Here is an 18,927-nt window from a genome sequence, read left to right as displayed (position 1 = left end):
ATAATATTGCGAGGCTGGTGGTTTAGGTCCTCCTCTCCCAACTCATAGCATGTATGCAAAAATTAATTTACACATATCCCTGATTTCATTGTTCTTGCGGTTGTTTATCCTTCTGAAGGTGCCACTCCTGCGGAACTCCTCGTCGATTTTCTCTATTTTGCTTTTGAAATTGTACGGAGGGAGGGGGGCTCTATACTTCGACATTTCCTACGACAGTTGTTTTGGGTTCAGGGGGTGGGAATAACCTGAGCAGTGGTACCCTTTGGTAATTCTCACTTGGGGGGAGAATTGCGATTTTTTTTTTTTTGCGAAGCGCTGCGTAATTTGTCATTGTAGTGGCGATTATATAGGGACGCCGTTCGAAGTGTTGACGCGGGTGAGCGAGGTTGTTTGGTAGTACGTTTGTTTCTATGCACGTTCTTATGCTTGTATTTTTGTACGCACGTTTTCAAGCAAGTTTATTCGTTTGCCCCTCTCCTCCCTGCATATTTCATTTTATTTTTATTATATATATATATTTTTATTTTATCATATTTTATTTTATTATATTTTTATTTTTTTTTTTTTTTTGTGCACAAATGTGGCTAAATCGCCTGACCTGTTCATATTTTTTCCGCGCCAGTGGTGATATACCTGCTGAGATTGCAACATTTTTCCAACTGCGCGATCCAACTTAGCAGACTTTTCTCCACAGTGCAGCAGTGGTATGTGAGAAGCAAAGTGGGAACGCCTGGCGTCATGCAACTATTTATGTGTTTGCTGTTTTGCTTGCCTTTTCTGCTAAAACGAGTTGCCACTCCGTTGGGTGATTATCCATCCGGGTGTTCACTCGTATACCCCTCTATTTTGTGTTTTTTTTTTTTGTTTTTTTTGTTTTTGTTTTTGTTTTTCTTTTTTCTCATTTCCGCCTGTTGCTCAGTTCCCTTTTAACCCCAGCACCCTTTACTTACCAAACGATGTTACCGATACGTTACACCTATGCAGTGCTGCTTCCGTACGTGATTTTCATTCTGCTAGCTTCATCAGACGGAAGGAGAAAAAAAAAAGGTGTCCAAAAGGAACTCGTCGGGCGGCGTTCCTTTCTTGGTCCAGGTATAAACATACGTGAAGTGAAGATACACGGACAGTGGAAAAAAAAAAAAAACTGGAGTCAAAGTTGGACGTAAAATTGGAATTCACCTTAAAATCGACGTCAACGCCGATTACAACGCCGAAGCTGGAACTGCCCTGCCCGTACGACGGTGTGAGAATAGGCCAGGGCTACGACATTCACCAGATACGGGTGGGCCGCCCGGAAGACATCACCGCGAATTCCAACGCGGACTCCAACGCGGACTCCAGCGCGGGCTCCTCCTCTAATGCCAACAAGCAGAGCTTCAAAAGGCTGACCATCGGGGGGGTGCAAGTGGATACCATTTCCGTCCTGTCGCACAGCGATGGGGACGTCGTTTTTCACGCATTAGTAGACGCCCTACTTGGCGGCATGAGTTGTTCCGACCTGGGAACCCTCTTTCCTGATAACTCCCCAAAATATAAAAATAAAAACTCACTCTCCTTTTTAAGATATGCCAGACTCCTTTTGTATAAAAAAAATTACGCCATCGCAAATGTAGATATCATTGTCATCGCGGAAGTTCCCAAGATAAGCCCCATTCGCGAAGAAATTGTTCGCAACATATCTTCTGCTTTGGGCATCTCGGAATCGCAGGTCTCCCTCAAAGGTACGCGCGGACTGCGGTGATGAGCGCTCACATGTAGGCTGCGTGCAAGTGTGCATACACGAGTGTGTTCACGAGCGTATTCCCACGTGTGGACTTCACGGTACACATCACCACACGCTTGTTCCACCATGCGCAGGAAAAACACACGAACAGCTCGGCCCCGTCGGACAGAAAAAGGCAATCGAGTGCTTCGCAAACGCGCTCTTAATTCGAAAAAAAACAGAAAATATCTGAAAAAATCAGAAAAAAAAAAAAAATAATAATATTTTTTTTGTAAAACTTGGCAAAAGAACCTCCCATCAACGCAGCCAATTGGGCTGCACCTTTCCTCGCGGGGAATAATAATCATCAGTTGTTCAAAGTTGGCCTCTTTTTTTTTTTTTTTTTTTTCTCTCCTTCCGTTTTGCACATACCGGGGAGACTTCAACTTCGCTTTCTCGCTCAGGCAACGTGGTCGTAACGGCGTATTCATAAGTGGGTGTGTATGTGTTTGTGGGTATGTTAGGGGAGCGGTCGCTCGGAACGTCACAAATGGGTTGACAGTGCTGCGCTCCATGTGTGTGGACTGCTGTTTTGTGTTTCCCCTTCTGTGCCCTTTTAACTCTGTAACTTTTTTTCCTCTTTAACTCTGTAGCTTTTTTTCCTCTTTTTCGCGTTTTCCTTTTGGCCTGTTCCCAATTCACTGGGGGGAGGGGCCCTCAGGATCGCAGTACTGCAGAATGGCATACCTGAGAGAGGGGGGGAGAAAGCATTTGGGTGGGGAGGGGTCAATTCAGAGTGCCTTTCGACCCGCGTTGGGTCAATTTAATTTAATTTGTTTTGCTTGCTTTTGTTTTTTTTTCCTTTCTTTCCGTCCGTTTCGCATTACTCCCCGTAGTTGCACCAGTCCGGGGACTTCCTGTTCAGCTCCTCCACGACGTCTCTCTGCAGGCCACAGCTAGTCAGAAGGGAAAAAAAAAAAAAAGGGAAAAGGTGAATAATTGGACAAGTGCACAATTCTCGAGGCGGAGAAGGGTGAAATGTCTACCGGCGTAGACACACGTGCTGCTGGCTGGATGACCTACCAGATCGGCGACTTCAAGCATCGTAGGGCGATGAACCTGATGGGGAAATATCCAAAAACGTCCTTGTGGGGATGCCAGAAGTTGAAGCTCAGGTCCCCCAAGCACCTGCGATAATTGGCGTCCCCCTTGAAACAGACGAAGGAGCTTTTTTTTAATTCCTCCACGAGGTCCTTGGGCATCACCCAGTAGGGGAGGGGGAGGTTCCAATACACGTGTTCCTGCGGGAGAGGGGGGGAGAGAAGCCAAGTGGTCAGCGGTGTTGCTGGCGAGATTCGAGGCGCGAATGGCAACTCCCTGCGCAGCGGCGCGAGCCTTACTCGTATCTTCCACTTCTGGGTCTCCAGGAACTCCTTCCACTTGGTCGCCATGAACACCGTGTTGGGGTACTTCAAAAAAAAAAAGTGGGAAAAGGTGGGAAAAGGCGGGAAAAAGTACGAAAAAGTGAGAAAAAGTACGAAAAAGTGAGAAAAAGTGAGAAAAAGTGAGAAAAAGTACGGAAAAGTGGGAAAAGTACAAAAAAGTACGAAAAGGTGGGAAAGCAACGAAATGGACAATCGATGGAACACACGCAGGGAAAGCTCCACAGAGAGAAGCGAAACGTTTGATGAGCGACACATGTGTCGGTTCTCTTCTTCCTCTGCCTTTACCTTATCGTCGCTACTGAGGGATTCCAGCGCGTAGTGCACATCCTTGGCCATGGTGTCCGACACGAAAAGGGGGAACTTCTTCACGTGAATGTGCACTTCGTCGAAGTAGCGACTCAGCAAGTGCAGGAGGCAGAGGTCCGTGATGAATTCCAACCCCATGTTATCCAGGACGATGTCGAATCGCGGCCAGTGCTGCGGCAGGTGCGGGGAACGGGCGGAGCCAATTAGCGGGTTGGCAGGTTGGCAGGTTGGGAGATTAGCCGCTTAACCGATTAACCGATTAGCCGCTTAGCCGGGGGAAGCCCCCGCGGCGCCTACCTTTGAGGTGATGTCCCTGCGCAGGGTCTCCATGTGGTTGCAAAGAATCTTATCCAGGTACATGCTGTCATGAAGCTTGTTCACGTCATCCGTGTCGAAGTAAAACTGCTTCTCCCGCAGAGTCTTCTTCTTTATGTCAGTTTCGTCGACCTTATGTTGGTCCCCCTTATTTTTGGTAGGGTTCCAACTCAAATCAAACTGATTAGACCACAAAGAAAAATAAAAAAAAATCTCAAAAATCTTTTTCTCCTCATTCGTATCGTATAATTCGAGTAACTCCTTCGCACATGTACATATTTTTTCAATATAATGTCTGTTACATTTTATGGAGTCCTTTTTTTCGTAATCAAAAAAATCATATTTCGTTTTTTCAAAATCGTATGAACAGGTCAGGTAACGGTAAAAATAATATTCATTAAAAAGCCACGAGTTATTAAGAATTTTTGTTCCTGTTTGGATAAAATAGGAGAGTAGGAATTCCCAGAAGTGTTGGTCTTCCTGACAGTGCAACATTTCGTATGTATGTTTGTGTCCGTTTGTAAATATCTCTCTGATTTTGGCTAGCTTCACGTCTATCTTGTTTTTCTTCGTGTACTCTGCGTTGTGCTCCTCCACGCCTTTCAGTATGCTCTGGGGGATCCGCCTTACGATGGTGTCGTTTTCCTGCGCGGGGGCAGGGGGGCGACATGTGGAGGGGTGACATGTAGAGGGATGACAGGTAGAGGGCCGGCATGTAGAGGGATGACCGGTAGAGGGCCAACATGTAGAGGGGCCGCGTGGGTGGAGGCGCTTCCCCCCCAGCAGTACCATGGTGTTCGGCCGGTCGCATGTCAAGATGGGCGGAAGAGATTCCTCCTCCCCCCGGAGGTAGGCATACTCCTCTTTGAAATTGTTGTAAAAGTGACTGAAGTACATTTTGAGAAGGGGGCACTACGTGGGGTTCGGGTTCTCTTTACAGTCACGTCAGGAGGAAGCGAAAAAAAAAAAATGATAAAAAAAATACTCTTCGCAGTATGTGTGTTCTCTCGAAGGTGTATATCTGCTCGGGGGTGTACATATCTGCTCGTCGTTGTACATATCTCCTCGACCTGTACATATCTGCTCGACGTTGTAACGGATGAGTCATGGGGAGGGGGCCATGCCCTTTTCAATTACAAATTCGTTTGAACCTAAGGTGGTACACCCCTTTCAAATGCGAACCTTTACAGTTTTTTTTTTCTTTTTTTTTTTTTTTTTCTCCCCAGGGCGGGGGGTAAACTATCCGCTACCGGTGCGGATCTGCAAAACGCGGCCAACATGGCGAACTGGAGAGCTGCCACACCGCCACAGAAATGACCCGTTCGGAAAAAAAAAAGCAGCAGTTTTTTTTTTTTTTCTTTCTTTTTTTCCCTGGGGTAAAGGCCAACCCCAGGTGCGACACAAACGAAGAGGGACGCTCACAAAAAGGTTTAATTAAAAATAGGTTGTCTTCAAATGCGTGCTTGCAAAGGTCGGGGAGGGAAGAAACACCTGTTTCTCTCCACTTCCCATTTGGACGTGTGGACGGGGTAGAAAGAAAAAAAGAAAAGAAAAAAAAAAAGAAAAAAAAAAGAAAAGAAAAAAAAAAAAAGAAAAAAAAGAAAATAAAACAAAAAAAGAAAGGAAAAAAAAAAGAAAACAAAAAAAGAAAGGAAAAAAAAAATAAACAAAAAAGAAGGAAAAAAAAAATAAACAAAAAAGAAGGAAAAAAAAAATAAACAAAAAAGAAAGAAAGCTCGACATGGTGAACGCTACACACATGTGAGTAAAATTACGCAACTACATGCGCATGCCTGTTCGTACGTTTGGGGGGTACCGCGTGTGACCCCCCCATTCTAAGCGGACAACATGAGCGGAGAGATGACCACCCGGCGTGCTACGTTCCCCCCACCATCACCACCGTCACCGCCGTTACTGCCATCCACGCCGTCACTGCCATCCACGCCATCACCGCCGTCCCTGCCTGCCCCTCTGCTTCACATCTACAAAGGGAACTCCATAAGGATAGGTAACCCCGATGTTGTACTGCTTGTGGATTGTCGCTTGAGACAGGTCGACTGAGGTGAAAAGACAACCATCCAGCGTCCTCAACCCGTTAATGTAGTAGGCCTCGTTTTGACCTCCCATACTTCTGACTGCCTCAAAGTTGTGAGGACTGTAAAATCGGTTCGGCAGGTACATGGCATTTCTTTGTGCCCTTCTTGACTCCATAGCAGATGCGTTGTTCCCTTTAGTCACACCTATCTCCTCGAAGCTTACTTCCTTATAACCGGGAAGTAAACTGGTAGATACCTTCCCTGCATCGTAGAAGCAGGTCTTCTCTCGAAGTATATCCTTTGATGCGTCGTATTCCCCTTTGGTGAAGTAGGGATCGATTGGTTCTGCTGTGTACCTTTCGAGGGGTGTTTCTCTAGATGGATCATCCTGGTCTTCAAGTATCTTCCCTGTAAGGTGAACTACCTGCTCGTTGTCCACTTCGACCCCTTGGGCAAGCGAAGATGATGCCGTGACTGACTGCTTGGCTCCATCGGTGGAGCCCCCCTCTTGGCCGTTGCCCCCAGAGCCTGTCTTCTCAACGGGTAGTCCATTTGGGGGGGCCCCATTTTGAGAAGCCCCACTTTGGGAGGCCCCATTTTGGGAGGCCTCTCCTTCCGTCTTGCCGCTCACCCCCTTAGCCATGTTTACCCCCTTTTTTAATCCCAGAAAATTTCGGCTAGCTTTATTTTTTTTTTTCCAAATTTTTCCAGAGGTGTTAGTAACTTACTCAGTTTGTAACTTTTCTTTCCTCCGGTGGCAACAGTTGGTGTGTTTAAATTGGACGAATAGGAATTTTTGTTTTTTTTTGGAGGAATATTTTTTTGCAAACTAGTCAGATAGCTTTTTTTTTTTTCCTCTTGTGTGTTTGCTTTTGCGTCTTGTTTTACCAACTTGCTTCCAGCGTCGTTTGGGTGGGTACTTTTCTTCGCGGACCGTTGCGAGTTGCTTCCGCTGTGTGTTGTTCCCCTTATACTTCCACCGTTTTGTGTTCCTCCCGAACTGGCGCTCCCTGTGTGCCCCTTCGAAACGAGCCTGCCCAGGAGGCCGAACTTGTGTGCGTACTTCCTCCATCCCTGGTGCCTATCCCCATCCCCCACCTCAGAAAGAACTCCTTCCAGCGCATGTAGGTTATTTCTTCTATCAGAAGGTAAGGTAGAAATACTTCCTGTTAATTTTGGACTCAAATTTTTAGATTTTTTGGCCACGATTTTTCCTTTCCTCTTTTCTGGAACGTCCTTTTTTAGCTTCGTTTTGTGCAGCACGTTACTGCCATATTTTTTGGACCCACTTTGGCTAGCTTCGCTACTTGACCCGGCCAGGCCTCCTCGTATCGTAATGCTCAGGTTCATTTCGTCCGTGAGTGGTTAAATTCTGTCTTCCTGCCGCGCCACGTGTGTCCTGTCCTGTTCTGTTTGTGTCACGCTGTGTTGTGCTTGGCTATGATGTGTTACGCCGTGTTACGCTGCGTTACGCTGTGTTGTGGGATGGTTCCCTACGCCGTGTGTGCTGCGCTGCTTCTTTCTTCCTACTTAGGTAGGTGTACCCCCGTGGGCGCCACGCAAAATGGTGACTTGTTTACGCAAAAAAAAAAAAGAAGCCTCTACAAAGGGAACACAAGGAATGAAGCACTTGGCTGTGTATATACTCGAGTGACACGCAAACAGCACATGCATGCCAAGTGGAAATCTTCCCCGTTGCTACGTTGTATGTCGTCCGTATTGAGTCAAACGGAATTGGAGTGATTTTCCATCATCCCCGTCTGGGACTGTGGATCGCGTTAAAAACTCACACACAAAAGAAAAAAAGTGGACGACGTAACGTTGTAAGCTCACTAAATGGAAAATATAATAACTTAAAAAAAAAAAAACTGCAAGTGTCAGAGGGACGAAGGAATGATCCCATAGACAAACAGATTTACACACAATGGAAGAATGACGCAAGGGTTGATGACCCATTTTTAAAAAGACCGTCTAGCTGTACGACTAACCATTTTTTTTTTTTTCTGTTCCATTTTGCAGAAATGTTCTGACTTGTTCAGGCAAAATATTAAAATGGGAAACTGAAAGAGTGGACGCGGTACACACACGGATGCCGCATGCACTTGGGAAATTTTGTTCCCTCTTTGGGAAGCACTGACTTAATTATGTCCTAAAAAAGGTCACAACGAGTACACATCGTAAAAGTTTTTTCGCGTGCATAAGGGATGGTCTTTACAGTGGCTAGCTCAGGGAAGGGGGGCCAAACATAAGTACATGTGTGTGCTTGTACATATACCTATCCTCACGTCTACAGGATGACCACCCCCCTCACAATAGCGCACACGCAAGTGCGCGCAGAATTTGGAAGGGAACCAAACGGCGCAGTTTGTTCACTCAGTTGCTGCGCTTCACAGGAGGCCTGTCCACAAAATTTTCCCAAAAAGGATTACCAACACGAGTGACTTAAGTTTTGGCTTTACGGAAAGATGACACACGCATAATTCTCCTGTTGCGCTTATCGTGAAGGGAACAGGACGGGGTTACTTCCTCACCCCAAACTTACAGGGTGGATGTAGCACATATGGAACAGAAAGGGGGGGGGTTAGCCCACTTGAACAAAGAGTGTGCAATTTTTTACATGGTCACTTGACAGGTAGCTCTTTCATAGGTGTACAGTGTGAACGTCCATGTCAATTTTCAAATTAGCTACCTGGGTGACGTCCCCTCGTGTGTTATACTCTATGCTGCGCTGCCAAATTTGAAAAACGCATAAATGGAAAAAAAAAAAAAAGTTACGTGGAGAGACAGGAACAGGCAACCCCGCCATCGTTGTAACTTATCGCAGCCGCTTCACTATTCTGTAGCCGCACTGGGAGGTGAATCCCCAAATGGGTGTTCCTCCGAATGGTGTTCCTTCGAATGGCGTTCCTTCGATCGGAGTTCATTCCATTAGCGTTCACATGGGCCAATTAGGGTGGGCCATTTCTGGGCGCAGACACCGCCGCTACTCCATGGCAACCTTCTGGGTGCGCCTCTTCCCCTTTTTGGTTTCCGTGTCCATAAATTCGCAGAAGTAGGAGAGGATGCTGAAGTTGTGGATCTCCCTGAGGGGCTTCGAGGGGAGGAGGGAGAAGTCCGCGAAGTAGTCCTCGTGGGCGCACCACTTTTCGAAAGCCTGAGAAACGGGATGCAGGATACACACATGTGACGGGTATTGCACTGTATATGAACAGACTCGCCATGTTACACATATGCTCGAGTCGCAGCATCGGTCCACCGCGGTATCCCCTTCCCGAGAAAAAAATTACCGTGATGCACAGCGGGAAGAAGACCAGCAGCAGCAGAGTGAACACCCAGAAGAGAATCGCGAAGATGATCCACCCCTTGGGAATGAACTGCATCTTTTCCTTCAACTCGTTGCTATAAAACACCCCATCTGCAAACTCAATAAAAGCAGAAAGCAAAATGGACGTCGCGATGTACTTGATGCACACGGACCAAGCCATGGAAATATTTCCCATGAAAACGTTTCCGCTAATGATTCGTTGTAGCTCCTTCCGCAGCTCTTCGATGTTTCCGATGTAGAGGATGTAGAGGGTTTGCTGTGTTGGGGAGGGAAGAAGTGAAAGGGGGAGGCAAAGGGAAGAAGAAAACGGGCAAGGCAACGAGAAGAGGAAAACGGGCAAGGCAGAGAGAGAACTGGCGCGTGCCCTGGTGACAATTAGTAGCAGCCACACCGGAAGAGGAATAATCCCATGTGTGTGCCCCCGCTCGTTCCCATCTCTGCTCCTTTTTTTCCCTACCTTGTAAGTAAGATTACTCAAATTTTTCTTCTTGTTCCCCTTGTTCGTTTTTATTTCCTTCTTCAACACGTAGATGGCAACCAGGGTGCTCATCACGAATATACCTACCCTCACAATGTAGAGGACGTACACGTGGTAGGGCAGGTAGTTAAAGAGGACGCTGACGGAGATGTTCAATGCCCAGTAGGTCAAGTTGAATGAGAGGACGCCTGTCGGTGTGTGTGTTGGGGGGGGTAGCGGCGAGGTGTGGTTTGGCTAGTTAATGAGCGATGCTTTATTTGTGCGCCTCTCCATTTGACGCTGCACCAGGTACAACTACTCTCCTGTAGGAAAGCTGTCCGGAAAATTTGGGCAGTTTGGAGAATTCACGAAACTGTCTAAATTGAGCAAATTGGCTATATTCACCAAACTGTCTATATTCACCAAACTGCCCCAATTCGCCAAACGGGCTTGCCCCTCTCTCGAGTCTTACTCCTCCTGGTCAGACGGCGATACTGATAATCGATGTTGTACAGCCAACCCAAAATGATACATATTAAAAGAGAGACGAAGACGCGCGCATTTTCCGATATCGTAAGGGACAAAAACCAGAGGATGTTTTTCGTATTTTTGTTGGAGATGAAAAAGGAAGATAGGAAAAAGAAGAAGGAGAGAGTTAAAATGATGGTCCGCTTCTTAACGTTTCTGGAGAATTTGAAGTTCCGTATGGTCGTGACTAGGACTTCACACTGTATGGCTAGCGAGGCACATGACAGGATGGTGTAGGACCCGTAGTAGAGCATGCACAGGGTTTTCTGCCGGGGGGAGGAAAGTAGACCTAGGTGGAGAAGCGCACCTAAGTGGAGAAGCGCACCTGGGTGAGGAGGCACACCTCAGTGAACAGCCACACCTGAGTGAACAGCCACACCTGAGTGAACAGCCACCCCTGAGTGAACGGCCACACCTCAGCTACGCGACCCTTGCGCCGTCCTTACCTCCATCCTCTGCAGGTACGTGAACCCCACGGGGAAGAGAATGAAGGAGCAATCCTTTCTCGAAAACTCCAGCATGTCCACGAAGTTGGAGTTGATGCTGTTCGCGATGAAGCCGATGACGGCAACTGGGGGGAGGTGAGCGGATGGTTAGCAGCGGGAAGGTTAGCAGCGGGAAGAAGAAGTCGCTTCGTTTCGCGGGATGGTTAGCAACGGGAAGAAGTCGCTTCGTTCCGCGGGGTGATTAGCAACGGAAGAAGAAGTCGCTCCGTTCCGTTCCTCGGGGTGGTTAGCACATGCCGCGCAGCAATTCTCCTCTGCTGAGCGGAGCCCCTTTGAGCTCCGCCCGGAGGAGCTGCGCCGCGAGAAGTCACCTGCTGAAAAGAACATGAGGGAGGAGATGATGGAGTTCCACGTGGTGATTGCGTATCCGTCGAAGGCCAAGTTGGTTCCGATTCTGCAGGGAGGTTGCGAAGCGGTGGAGAAGTTGCGAACCGGTGGAGAAGTTGCAAGGCGGTGGAGAAGTTGCAAGGCGGTGGAGAAGCGCGCGAAGTGGGTGAAACTCCTCATGGGGGCGCTTCTTCCTGGGTAACTTCCCATGGGGTAGTACCCAGAGGAGGCATTTCATCCCCTTCTCCTCCTGCCAGCCCTACCTGGTCTTCGTCGCGAGGGACGCGTAGATCCCCATCCCGATAGACAGCTCGTAGAGTGCGAAGGAGACGCACTGAGACCAGATAGACGAGTAGGTGTACAAGTAGGAGAACTTCCACGACTCTGCGTGGGGGTGGGAAGTGATGAAAGGGGTGGATGTGGAGAGAAATGATGGAACGGCGTAGGGGTGAGAAGTGATGGAACGGCGGAGGTGGTGTTGGGCGGGGCACGGACACGGACGTTGTGAAGCAGCCGCGCGACGTCGCGAATGGTTAGTCGCTATGGCTAGCCGCTGTCCCGCCGCTACCCCGCCGCTACCCCGCCGCTATCCCGCCGCCAATCGCTAATGGCTAGCCGCTGTCCCGCGGAACCTACTGAGGACGTAGACGTAGGCCTGCGTGGCGCTGGACAAATTAAACATGGTAGCGAACTGCGTGATGGAGAGGAAGCCAATGAGGAGAAGCACAAGGGCAGAGGAAAAAGCAAAGTTAGTCAAACCCAGGAGCTGGAAAATAGTAACAAAAAAATTGCACACAAAAAGAAAGATGAATGTATCCTTGTCGATGTAGGAAGTGCCAGAAGAAAAAACATGAGCGAAATTCTCTCCATCATCAATGTGCAATAAGTGATCGTAAAAAAAGTTGGCAGGAAAAAATTTATTCTGATATATTAGGAAAGCTTTTCCTAAGCTGTTGGGAACACAGGAAGAGATGGATTTAGAGAAAAAACAAAGTGGTCTGAATTTGTGACATTTTATGAAATCATTTTTAAAACTTGTACAAAAATTTATTTCTTTCTTGTTCAGCTTCCATGGTAGGTCTCTCTTAAATGAATTAATTAGATATATGAAGTACTCTGCAGTGGTCCTGTAGGTATTTATGTAGCCATTAATTAGACACGTTAGGACCATTAAGAATCCAACAGATGCACACTGCTTGAGGAGTCTATAAAAAATAAAGGGGGAGGATGTCCGAATCAACTGACCTATGTACAACTCGAATGTAAGGATGGGATGACAAACGAAACAGTAACAGATGATGTATGGGAGGACAAATATTATTCCATGCCAGGTAGACATCAAAGACCAAAACGTCTCTATGTTTCCAACTCCAATTGCGATAGTTAATCCGAGAAGGAATAAAGAGAGCCTTTCCAACCAGTACCCTTTACTTAATTGATAATCCAACCACTTCAACACCTTTATATTAGCTCTCTTCAGTGTACTCGGATTTTCGAACAGATCACTTAGCTGAGATATATACTCCGGGGTGTATCTTAATTTAATTAGTTGCTCTAAGAAGTTCGTACCTTCTTCTTGTGATAAGTTGCTCGAATCACTCATGCTGTTCAGATCGCGCAAATCACTCAGTATGTTTGTCCTCGATCGATTTCCCCCAGAAGGTATATCTACACGACGAGTTGGTACGGGAACACCAACGTCTCCTCCATTTTGGGAAAGCAAACTATCATTTTTTTTTACCACTCCACCTGTTGTAACGCTGTTATGGGTTAATCCTCCCAACATCATTCTCCTCCTCTGCTGTGCGTCCCTCGCCCCCTTGGCACTAGACCTCCCATCGGCAAACATCCACAAATACTTTTTCTTAAACAAAATGGCTTGCTCTTTTTTCCTCTCCCGGTAGAGGTACTCGTTTAGGTTCCTTTCCTGTGTGTAGTCCATCGGTTCGGGCGCTCCCCCTACGCCAGCCCCTTTGCCGGCCTCTTTTCCGGTCTCTTTTCCAGCCTCTATTCCCGCCTCTTTTCCCGCCTCTATTCCCGCCTCTCCCCCCTGCAACTCCTCGTTGTCGTCCCCGAAGTACCTCCCCCGCCGCAAGCTCCTCTTTATGTTAACGTAAAACGCATTTTGGTACCTCTTCCGGATATACATGTTACGATTATTGTACAAGCTCAGGGCCTCGCTGTAAATCATCTCCTGCTCGTAGCTCCTCGTGTAGTTAGATCTCTTCACATAGTCAATGTAAGAATCCATACTGTTGCAGTTGTATACGTTAGACATCTTATAGTAGGTGTTATTTTCGCTATACGTTATGGCCTCATCGTATAGTACCGCTCGCACCTTCTTCATGCTTATGTTTTCCGGAGTTACCACGGCGTCTCCATTTTTTTCGTCTCCCTCGGATGGATCGTTACTGCTTTTGCTGAAGCTGGACTTCAGTTTGGAGGACATATCGGCGGGGGGGGTGAAGCGGCAAAGGGGGGGAGCGGCAAAGGGGGGAAGCGGCAAAGGGGGGAAGCGGCAAAGGGGGGAAGCGGCAAAGGGGTGTATAAGCAGTTGTGTGTGCACGTTTGAAGGTTTCCCCGTTTGAACGTTTTCCCATTTGAGCATTTTCCCGTTTTCCCATGTGGGCTCGGTCCTGGATCGGCACTTCTCCAAAAGGGGAGAACAACGAAAAGGAAAAATGGAAAGTTCGGAGAATAGCAAAAAAGAAAAAAAAAAAAAAAAAAAGTGAAAGAGCGAGAGAACGCGAGAGCGATCGATCTGTTGCACCTCCGACCAATCCAGTCGCCCCTTACGGGTACCTCCCCTCAGCCATTTATTGTTCAGTGGTGCATTAACCAGCTGCTAGTTGTTAATTAAAAAAGGGCTGCTAGTTGTTCGTTGAAAAAGGCTGCTAGTTGTTAGTTGAAAAAGGCTGCTAGTTGTTAATTAGAAACGGGCGGCTAGTTCACCCAAGGGGGTCAACTCTGGATGTTTCACGCCACTTCCGAAGCACTTACGAAGCACTTCCCAATCACTCGCGCGCCACGTTTTCTTTTTAAAGTGAATGGCCAAAGCGCACTACTCCCTGTGCTTCAGAGGCAGCTCAGTTGGCCCCGAATGAACGAACGTTTGAGGAAATACTTGGAAAAAATTAAAAGTCGTCCCTCGGGAAATAGGAGGGGTTAACTTCCCGGCAGGCGCGCACATGAGCAGTCACGTAACTTGGCACATGAGCAGTCACGTAACTTGGCACATGCGCAGTCACGTAACTTGGCACATGAGCAGTCACGCAATAGGCACATGAGCAGTCACGCAATAGGCACATGAGCAGTCACACAACAGATCAGATAGCTAGGCACATAACCCATCGAATAACAAATCACACGCGTTTGGGCTGTCGCGCCGCTTGCGATTAGCTAAAGGCGTAGCTAATGACGTCGCTGACCAGGCGGTACGATGCGTCCTGTGCGCCCCCCTTGGGACCCAGCTTTGTCCTGTCCGACTGGGGAAAAGCACCTTCGCGATATTCATCGCTACAACAGTCACTCTCCCGACCCATGTCCTCCATCTCATTCTTATCAATGCTATTCAAAACGGTCAGGTAGTCGTCAAAATCTACCCAGGGATCCATTTCGTCGTCATCGGGGGGGGGATACCACGGGAATAAATGGCCTCTTCTAGCTTGATCAGGTTTGTCTTCTCTGCCGTTCGATAAAATGGGCGCATCGAGGTCCTGTGCGGTGATATCCTGTGTGGTGATAACCTGCGCGGTGATATCCTGTGTGGTGATACCCTGCGCGGTGATATCCTGTGTGGTGATACCCTGCGCGGTGATATCCTGTGTGGTGATACCCTGCGCGGTGATATCCTGCGTGGGGAGGGATCTCTCGGGGGGTGCACTCCTTTTCACTGCACTCGCTGGGCCACGTGTCGACATCTCCGCACCGATTCGATCCTTTGTAGTTCTCCCAATTATCTTGTTTTTCTTGCCCTCCACGGGTTCTCTCTCATTTTGAAAGGCACACTCGGTGATAGATGCATCCCGTTCTGCTCCTTCTCGGCACGCCTCGTCTCCACGGGAGGGATGACCCTCGCGTGGGTCGCTACCCCACCCCACAGCTGGCTCGCTCACAAAGTGCTTCTTCAAAAATTGACACAAAATGCCATCAATTTTGAAAGAATCCCGATCGTAAACAATTTTGGTCCTACACGAGGGGCAGTTATCGATCGAGTACTTTTGGATGGCAGTCGCTAGGCAGTTCCAGCAGAAGGAGTGGAAGCACGAATTTAAAGTCACGGGATCGTGAATCAGGCATAGGCAGATTGGGCATGTGTACTTCTCCGACGTCACGGGGGAGTTGCACAGCTGCTGCATGAACTCGTCGGAGATGATATTTACTGAAGTTATGAGTTGGGGCAGCTCATCGGAGAGACACCATGAGTACGTGGCCACAATGCTAGCCACTTCCTTGGCCACAGCGTTTGGCGCGGAGGTGAGGTGGTCCAGCTGGGCGCGGCTCTCCGACTGATCCGCTTCTCGATCCGCTTCTTGAGCCGCTTCTCGATCAGCGAGCCCCTCTGCGTCGCTCCAGCAGCGCTTCCGCCTCTTCTTGAGAATCTTCACCAGTCCCACGTAATTATACACCACATAGGTCCGAATAACTTGGCACTTGTTCGAAAGCAAACTCAACCGGATGCAAAAATCCAGAACCTCCTCAGACACCACTCCCCCCTCCTTTAACATCTCCAGTAGATTATCAAACGAACAAATTTTTTTATTCACTTTTAATTCTTCACTGTTGAAAATGCGCGATGCAAATTTCTTCTCAATTTCATGCTTCATGCAATTAATTTCAAGAAATAATTTCCTAAAAGTCCTATCAATATTTCCCAAATCCGAATGCAACAATTTTTCGAACTGTTCACTCAGCTGCTTCCTTTGGGTATGCCTTCCTTCCATTCGGCTTTCTCTAATTTGTTTAATTAATTTTTTTAGTCTTTTGTAACCCAGGTAGTGCATCCCCGGGTGGGCGTGCATCTCCCTGCGTATGTTCTTTCCGAACTTCATCGTTGCTGCGGCGTGGAGGGGGGGTTGATGGGAACGCCTTCTGCGCAAAATGAGCTGCCACGACTGATACTGCTGCTACTGCTGGCACTACTGATACTGCTGCTACTGCTGCTACTGCTGCTACTGCTGCTACTGCTGCCACTACAGCTACTACTGCTACTGCTTCAACTGCTGCCACTACTGCTACTTCTTCAACTGCTGCCACTACTGCTTCTACTACTACAGGTGAGGGCGGCGGCAATCCCAATCGGACTCACTCCTCACTGCAAACGGTACGCAATAGAGAATCACCAAAGAGCACGAAAGTTAAACCTCTTTCGGGTTCACACCACAGAGTTACAGCTTATCTCGGAGTATTCCCACGGGAGTTCTACTGATGAGTTTATCCCAGATTGGGGGGACGGACAAAACCACGCTCCAACCAAATGGGCTGCCACAATTTTTCTCAATTAAACAAATGTAGGAAACGAGAACGAGCAAACATATTTTGGACGTGCAGCTGGGGAAGCTCACTGGTCAGTTATGTCACAACTGTCGAGCGGTAAAACGGGAAAAACGGGAAAAGCGAGCAAAACGGGCAAAACGGGCAAAACGGGACAAACGAGCAAAACGGGCAAAACGGGACAAACGAGCAAAACGGGCAAAACGGGCAAAACCGGAGAAGCGCGTGCGATGAGCGCTACCAATCCAAATGGGGGATTCAAAAATGGACGAAAACACCCATAGGGCTGTTTACTCCGATTGGCCTTTGCTCAACTCGGCTTCACCACTCGGAAGCCAAGTGGCATGACCGCTCAACGGCACATTTGCTGCAACGGGGGAACCCCTCGACGGTCACTTCTCTGTATGAAGTGATGACTATATTTGCAGGGGGGGAGGCTCAGAGTAGAACCTGCGAAGCTGCAGCGTGACAAAAAAATAGAGGAAAAAAGGGAAAAAACGGGAAAAAAAGAGAAAAAAAAGGGGACAGAAAGGGATATGCAAAATGAAACGAAAAAAATGCGACAGGGATTACGCGAAAAAGGCGTTGTACGGGGGAAGCAGAAATGAAGCAGAAATGAAGCAGAAATGAAGCAGAAGAGTAACAAAAATGGAGTAAAAAATGTCGCACGTGTGAAACGAAAGAGCGCGAGGAAAAGGACGTTCGCAGAATTCCGGCAGAGACTGATAATGGCGACGTTTTTGTTCAGCAGATTCGCAGCTCACTTGGGCGATGCGGTGTTTTTTTTTTTTTTCTGGCACATGCACTTGTGAAGGTTTCATGCGGTTTGGCGTTAAGTTAAGCGGCGTTTGAAAAAGCGAAAAAATTGGGATGACCAAAAAAGCAGAAATCTTTGGAGTTATCGGAAAAGCAGAAGTTTTCGGAATAAAGCAGAAGTTTTCGGAATGATGGAAAGAACGGAGATGGCTACAGAGAACGTCCGGCCAGGCGCTTCGCCAACCGTTTGCTCCACTCGAAGTGGCTGAGTTGTTTATCCCCGTGGCATGCAGCACCAGTGGTGTACGCGATATCAAAAGGGGCAAAAAAAAAAAGGAATAACCATATGCAGACGGAAAAATGTCCAATAAAGGGACTTTTCTCGAAAGGGAAACAGTCGCGCGTGCATCGTTGCTCCAAATGGGGGTGGGTAATTTGTCCGGTGTTGAGGGTGGGCCACAAGTACACAGTTGTTGCGCGCAAAAGGGGGTGGGAGGGAAGAAATCCGCGAGGTGCTCCTTCGCACAGTGAAAAGCATAAAAAATGAACACGTACGCGAATATATGTTTATATCACATGCTTAATTCACCAATGGAAAAATCCCACGTCGTAACGGAGAAGCCGATTTGACCGCTGACCCGCTCTTAGGAAATATGCGCCAAAGTGGCTCACACACCTTATGTCGCAAAAAAAGAAAAAAAATATGTATAGTTTAAAAAAAAACCACTGCACACGTTTCGCAATTTAGAAAACGGGAGGTGCCAGAGAATTCCATTCCTCCATTCGGTAGGTGAGCAGGGAACCCTGTCCCTTAAATCACATGCGTGAAGTTACAACAAAGTGGGAAAATACCAACTGTGTGTACATGACGCGTTGGAAATAATCACCGATCAGGTAAAGTGAGATGGTAGGTAAATATGCGCCCTCACCAATTAGTAATCACGTCAACAATGCTCTCTTTTTTTTTTTTTCCACCTCCCCCACTTGACATCAAAGGAATAGCCGTACTTTAATTTTTTAAAGTGGGACACTTCCCTCGTTCGAAGTTACCAAAAGGGGGTTTGTAGACACTCAGTATATTCGCAACCTCCATTTTTTTGGACACGAAATGCAGAAAATGTACTTCTCACAAGGGCGGGGGGAGGACCACCGCAGGGTGGTTAAACGTTGCACTTCTCTCCGTTCATCGATATTTATTATTAAAAGCGGTTGTGTTTTCTACCGAGATGGAAGCGTTAAAAAGTGGGTAGCACACACAGTTACGCGGTGGGCACTGTTTTTACCTGAACTGTTCAGGCGATTTAGGCAAGTTTGCGCTGTTTTGCAAGTTTTTTTTTTTTTTTTTTTTTAGCCGCCAAATGGCTAGTCGCCATGGTCGGGAAAACTTCGCAGGCAGGTATACACAGTTCTCGAATGGTGCCCCCATCCGGGGCTCTTTTTAAAATGGTTTTTCAAAATTGAATTTGCAAAAGTTGTTTTTTTTTTTAAATGCATTTTTTGCGTATGCTCGTGAGTACGTAAAGGGGGGTGGGGTGGCGTGGTCGTACGTGACGGATGTGTGCATAACAGATGTGCGCGTAACAGGTGTGCGCGTGACGGACGCGCACGGACACATAACACATGGGCGCAGCTGGGCACGTGGCAATGCGTAATATAAATATATTCACAGTTGCTTCGACGTTGCGTGGCGCTGTGTTTTCACACCATGCCCATCGCCTGGCAAACCAAATG

The 18,927-nt window shown here is 47.6% G+C and overlaps 6 protein-coding genes across 6 annotated transcripts in view; 1 reads left to right on the top strand and 5 right to left on the bottom strand.

The window, feature by feature from the left end:
- PCYB_042070 (hypothetical protein) overlaps positions 1–204 on the bottom strand; it is a gene marked incomplete at both ends in the record, with an annotated part of 1,981 nt that extends 1,777 nt beyond the window's left edge. The window contains one exon of the mRNA XM_004225358.1: positions 72–204. Coding sequence (XP_004225406.1) covers positions 72–204 — 133 coding nt within the window. The remainder of the gene's footprint in view (positions 1–71) is intronic.
- Positions 205–956: 752 nt separating this feature from the next.
- On the top strand, positions 957–1,955 carry PCYB_042060 (2C-methyl-D-erythritol 2; the record flags this gene model as incomplete). The annotated part of the gene is made up of 3 exons (XM_004225357.1): positions 957–1,092; positions 1,116–1,721; positions 1,858–1,955. The coding sequence occupies 3 exons, from the start codon at positions 957–959 to the stop codon at positions 1,953–1,955; spliced, it is 840 nt and encodes a 279-aa protein (XP_004225405.1).
- Positions 1,956–2,585: 630 nt separating this feature from the next.
- PCYB_042050 (hypothetical protein) lies at positions 2,586–4,665 on the bottom strand (the record flags this gene model as incomplete). The annotated part of the gene is made up of 6 exons (XM_004225356.1): positions 2,586–2,658; positions 2,786–3,003; positions 3,103–3,171; positions 3,433–3,624; positions 3,751–4,413; positions 4,558–4,665. The coding sequence occupies 6 exons, from the start codon at positions 4,663–4,665 to the stop codon at positions 2,586–2,588; spliced, it is 1,323 nt and encodes a 440-aa protein (XP_004225404.1).
- Positions 4,666–5,715: 1,050 nt separating this feature from the next.
- PCYB_042040 (hypothetical protein) lies at positions 5,716–7,154 on the bottom strand (the record flags this gene model as incomplete). The annotated part of the gene is made up of 2 exons (XM_004225355.1): positions 5,716–6,332; positions 6,533–7,154. 2 exons carry the CDS (start codon positions 7,152–7,154, stop codon positions 5,716–5,718), a joined length of 1,239 nt encoding a protein of 412 aa, XP_004225403.1.
- Positions 7,155–8,787: 1,633 nt separating this feature from the next.
- PCYB_042030 (amine transporter) lies at positions 8,788–13,396 on the bottom strand (the record flags this gene model as incomplete). The annotated part of the gene is made up of 8 exons (XM_004225354.1): positions 8,788–8,958; positions 9,092–9,385; positions 9,587–9,795; positions 10,059–10,380; positions 10,561–10,685; positions 10,932–11,014; positions 11,211–11,331; positions 11,584–13,396. The coding sequence occupies 8 exons, from the start codon at positions 13,394–13,396 to the stop codon at positions 8,788–8,790; spliced, it is 3,138 nt and encodes a 1,045-aa protein (XP_004225402.1).
- Positions 13,397–14,342: 946 nt separating this feature from the next.
- On the bottom strand, positions 14,343–15,773 carry PCYB_042020 (hypothetical protein; the record flags this gene model as incomplete). Its single annotated transcript, XM_004225353.1, has 2 exons — positions 14,343–14,545; positions 15,086–15,773. 2 exons carry the CDS (start codon positions 15,771–15,773, stop codon positions 14,343–14,345), a joined length of 891 nt encoding a protein of 296 aa, XP_004225401.1.
- Positions 15,774–18,927: the final 3,154 nt, after the last annotated feature.

Source organism: Plasmodium cynomolgi, chromosome 4 (genome assembly GCF_000321355.1).
Source record: "Plasmodium cynomolgi strain B DNA, chromosome 4, whole genome shotgun sequence".
Lineage (NCBI taxonomy): Eukaryota > Apicomplexa > Aconoidasida > Haemosporida > Plasmodiidae > Plasmodium > Plasmodium cynomolgi.
Note: the sequence above shows the minus strand (reverse complement) of the source record. Positions and strands in the feature narration are given on the sequence as shown.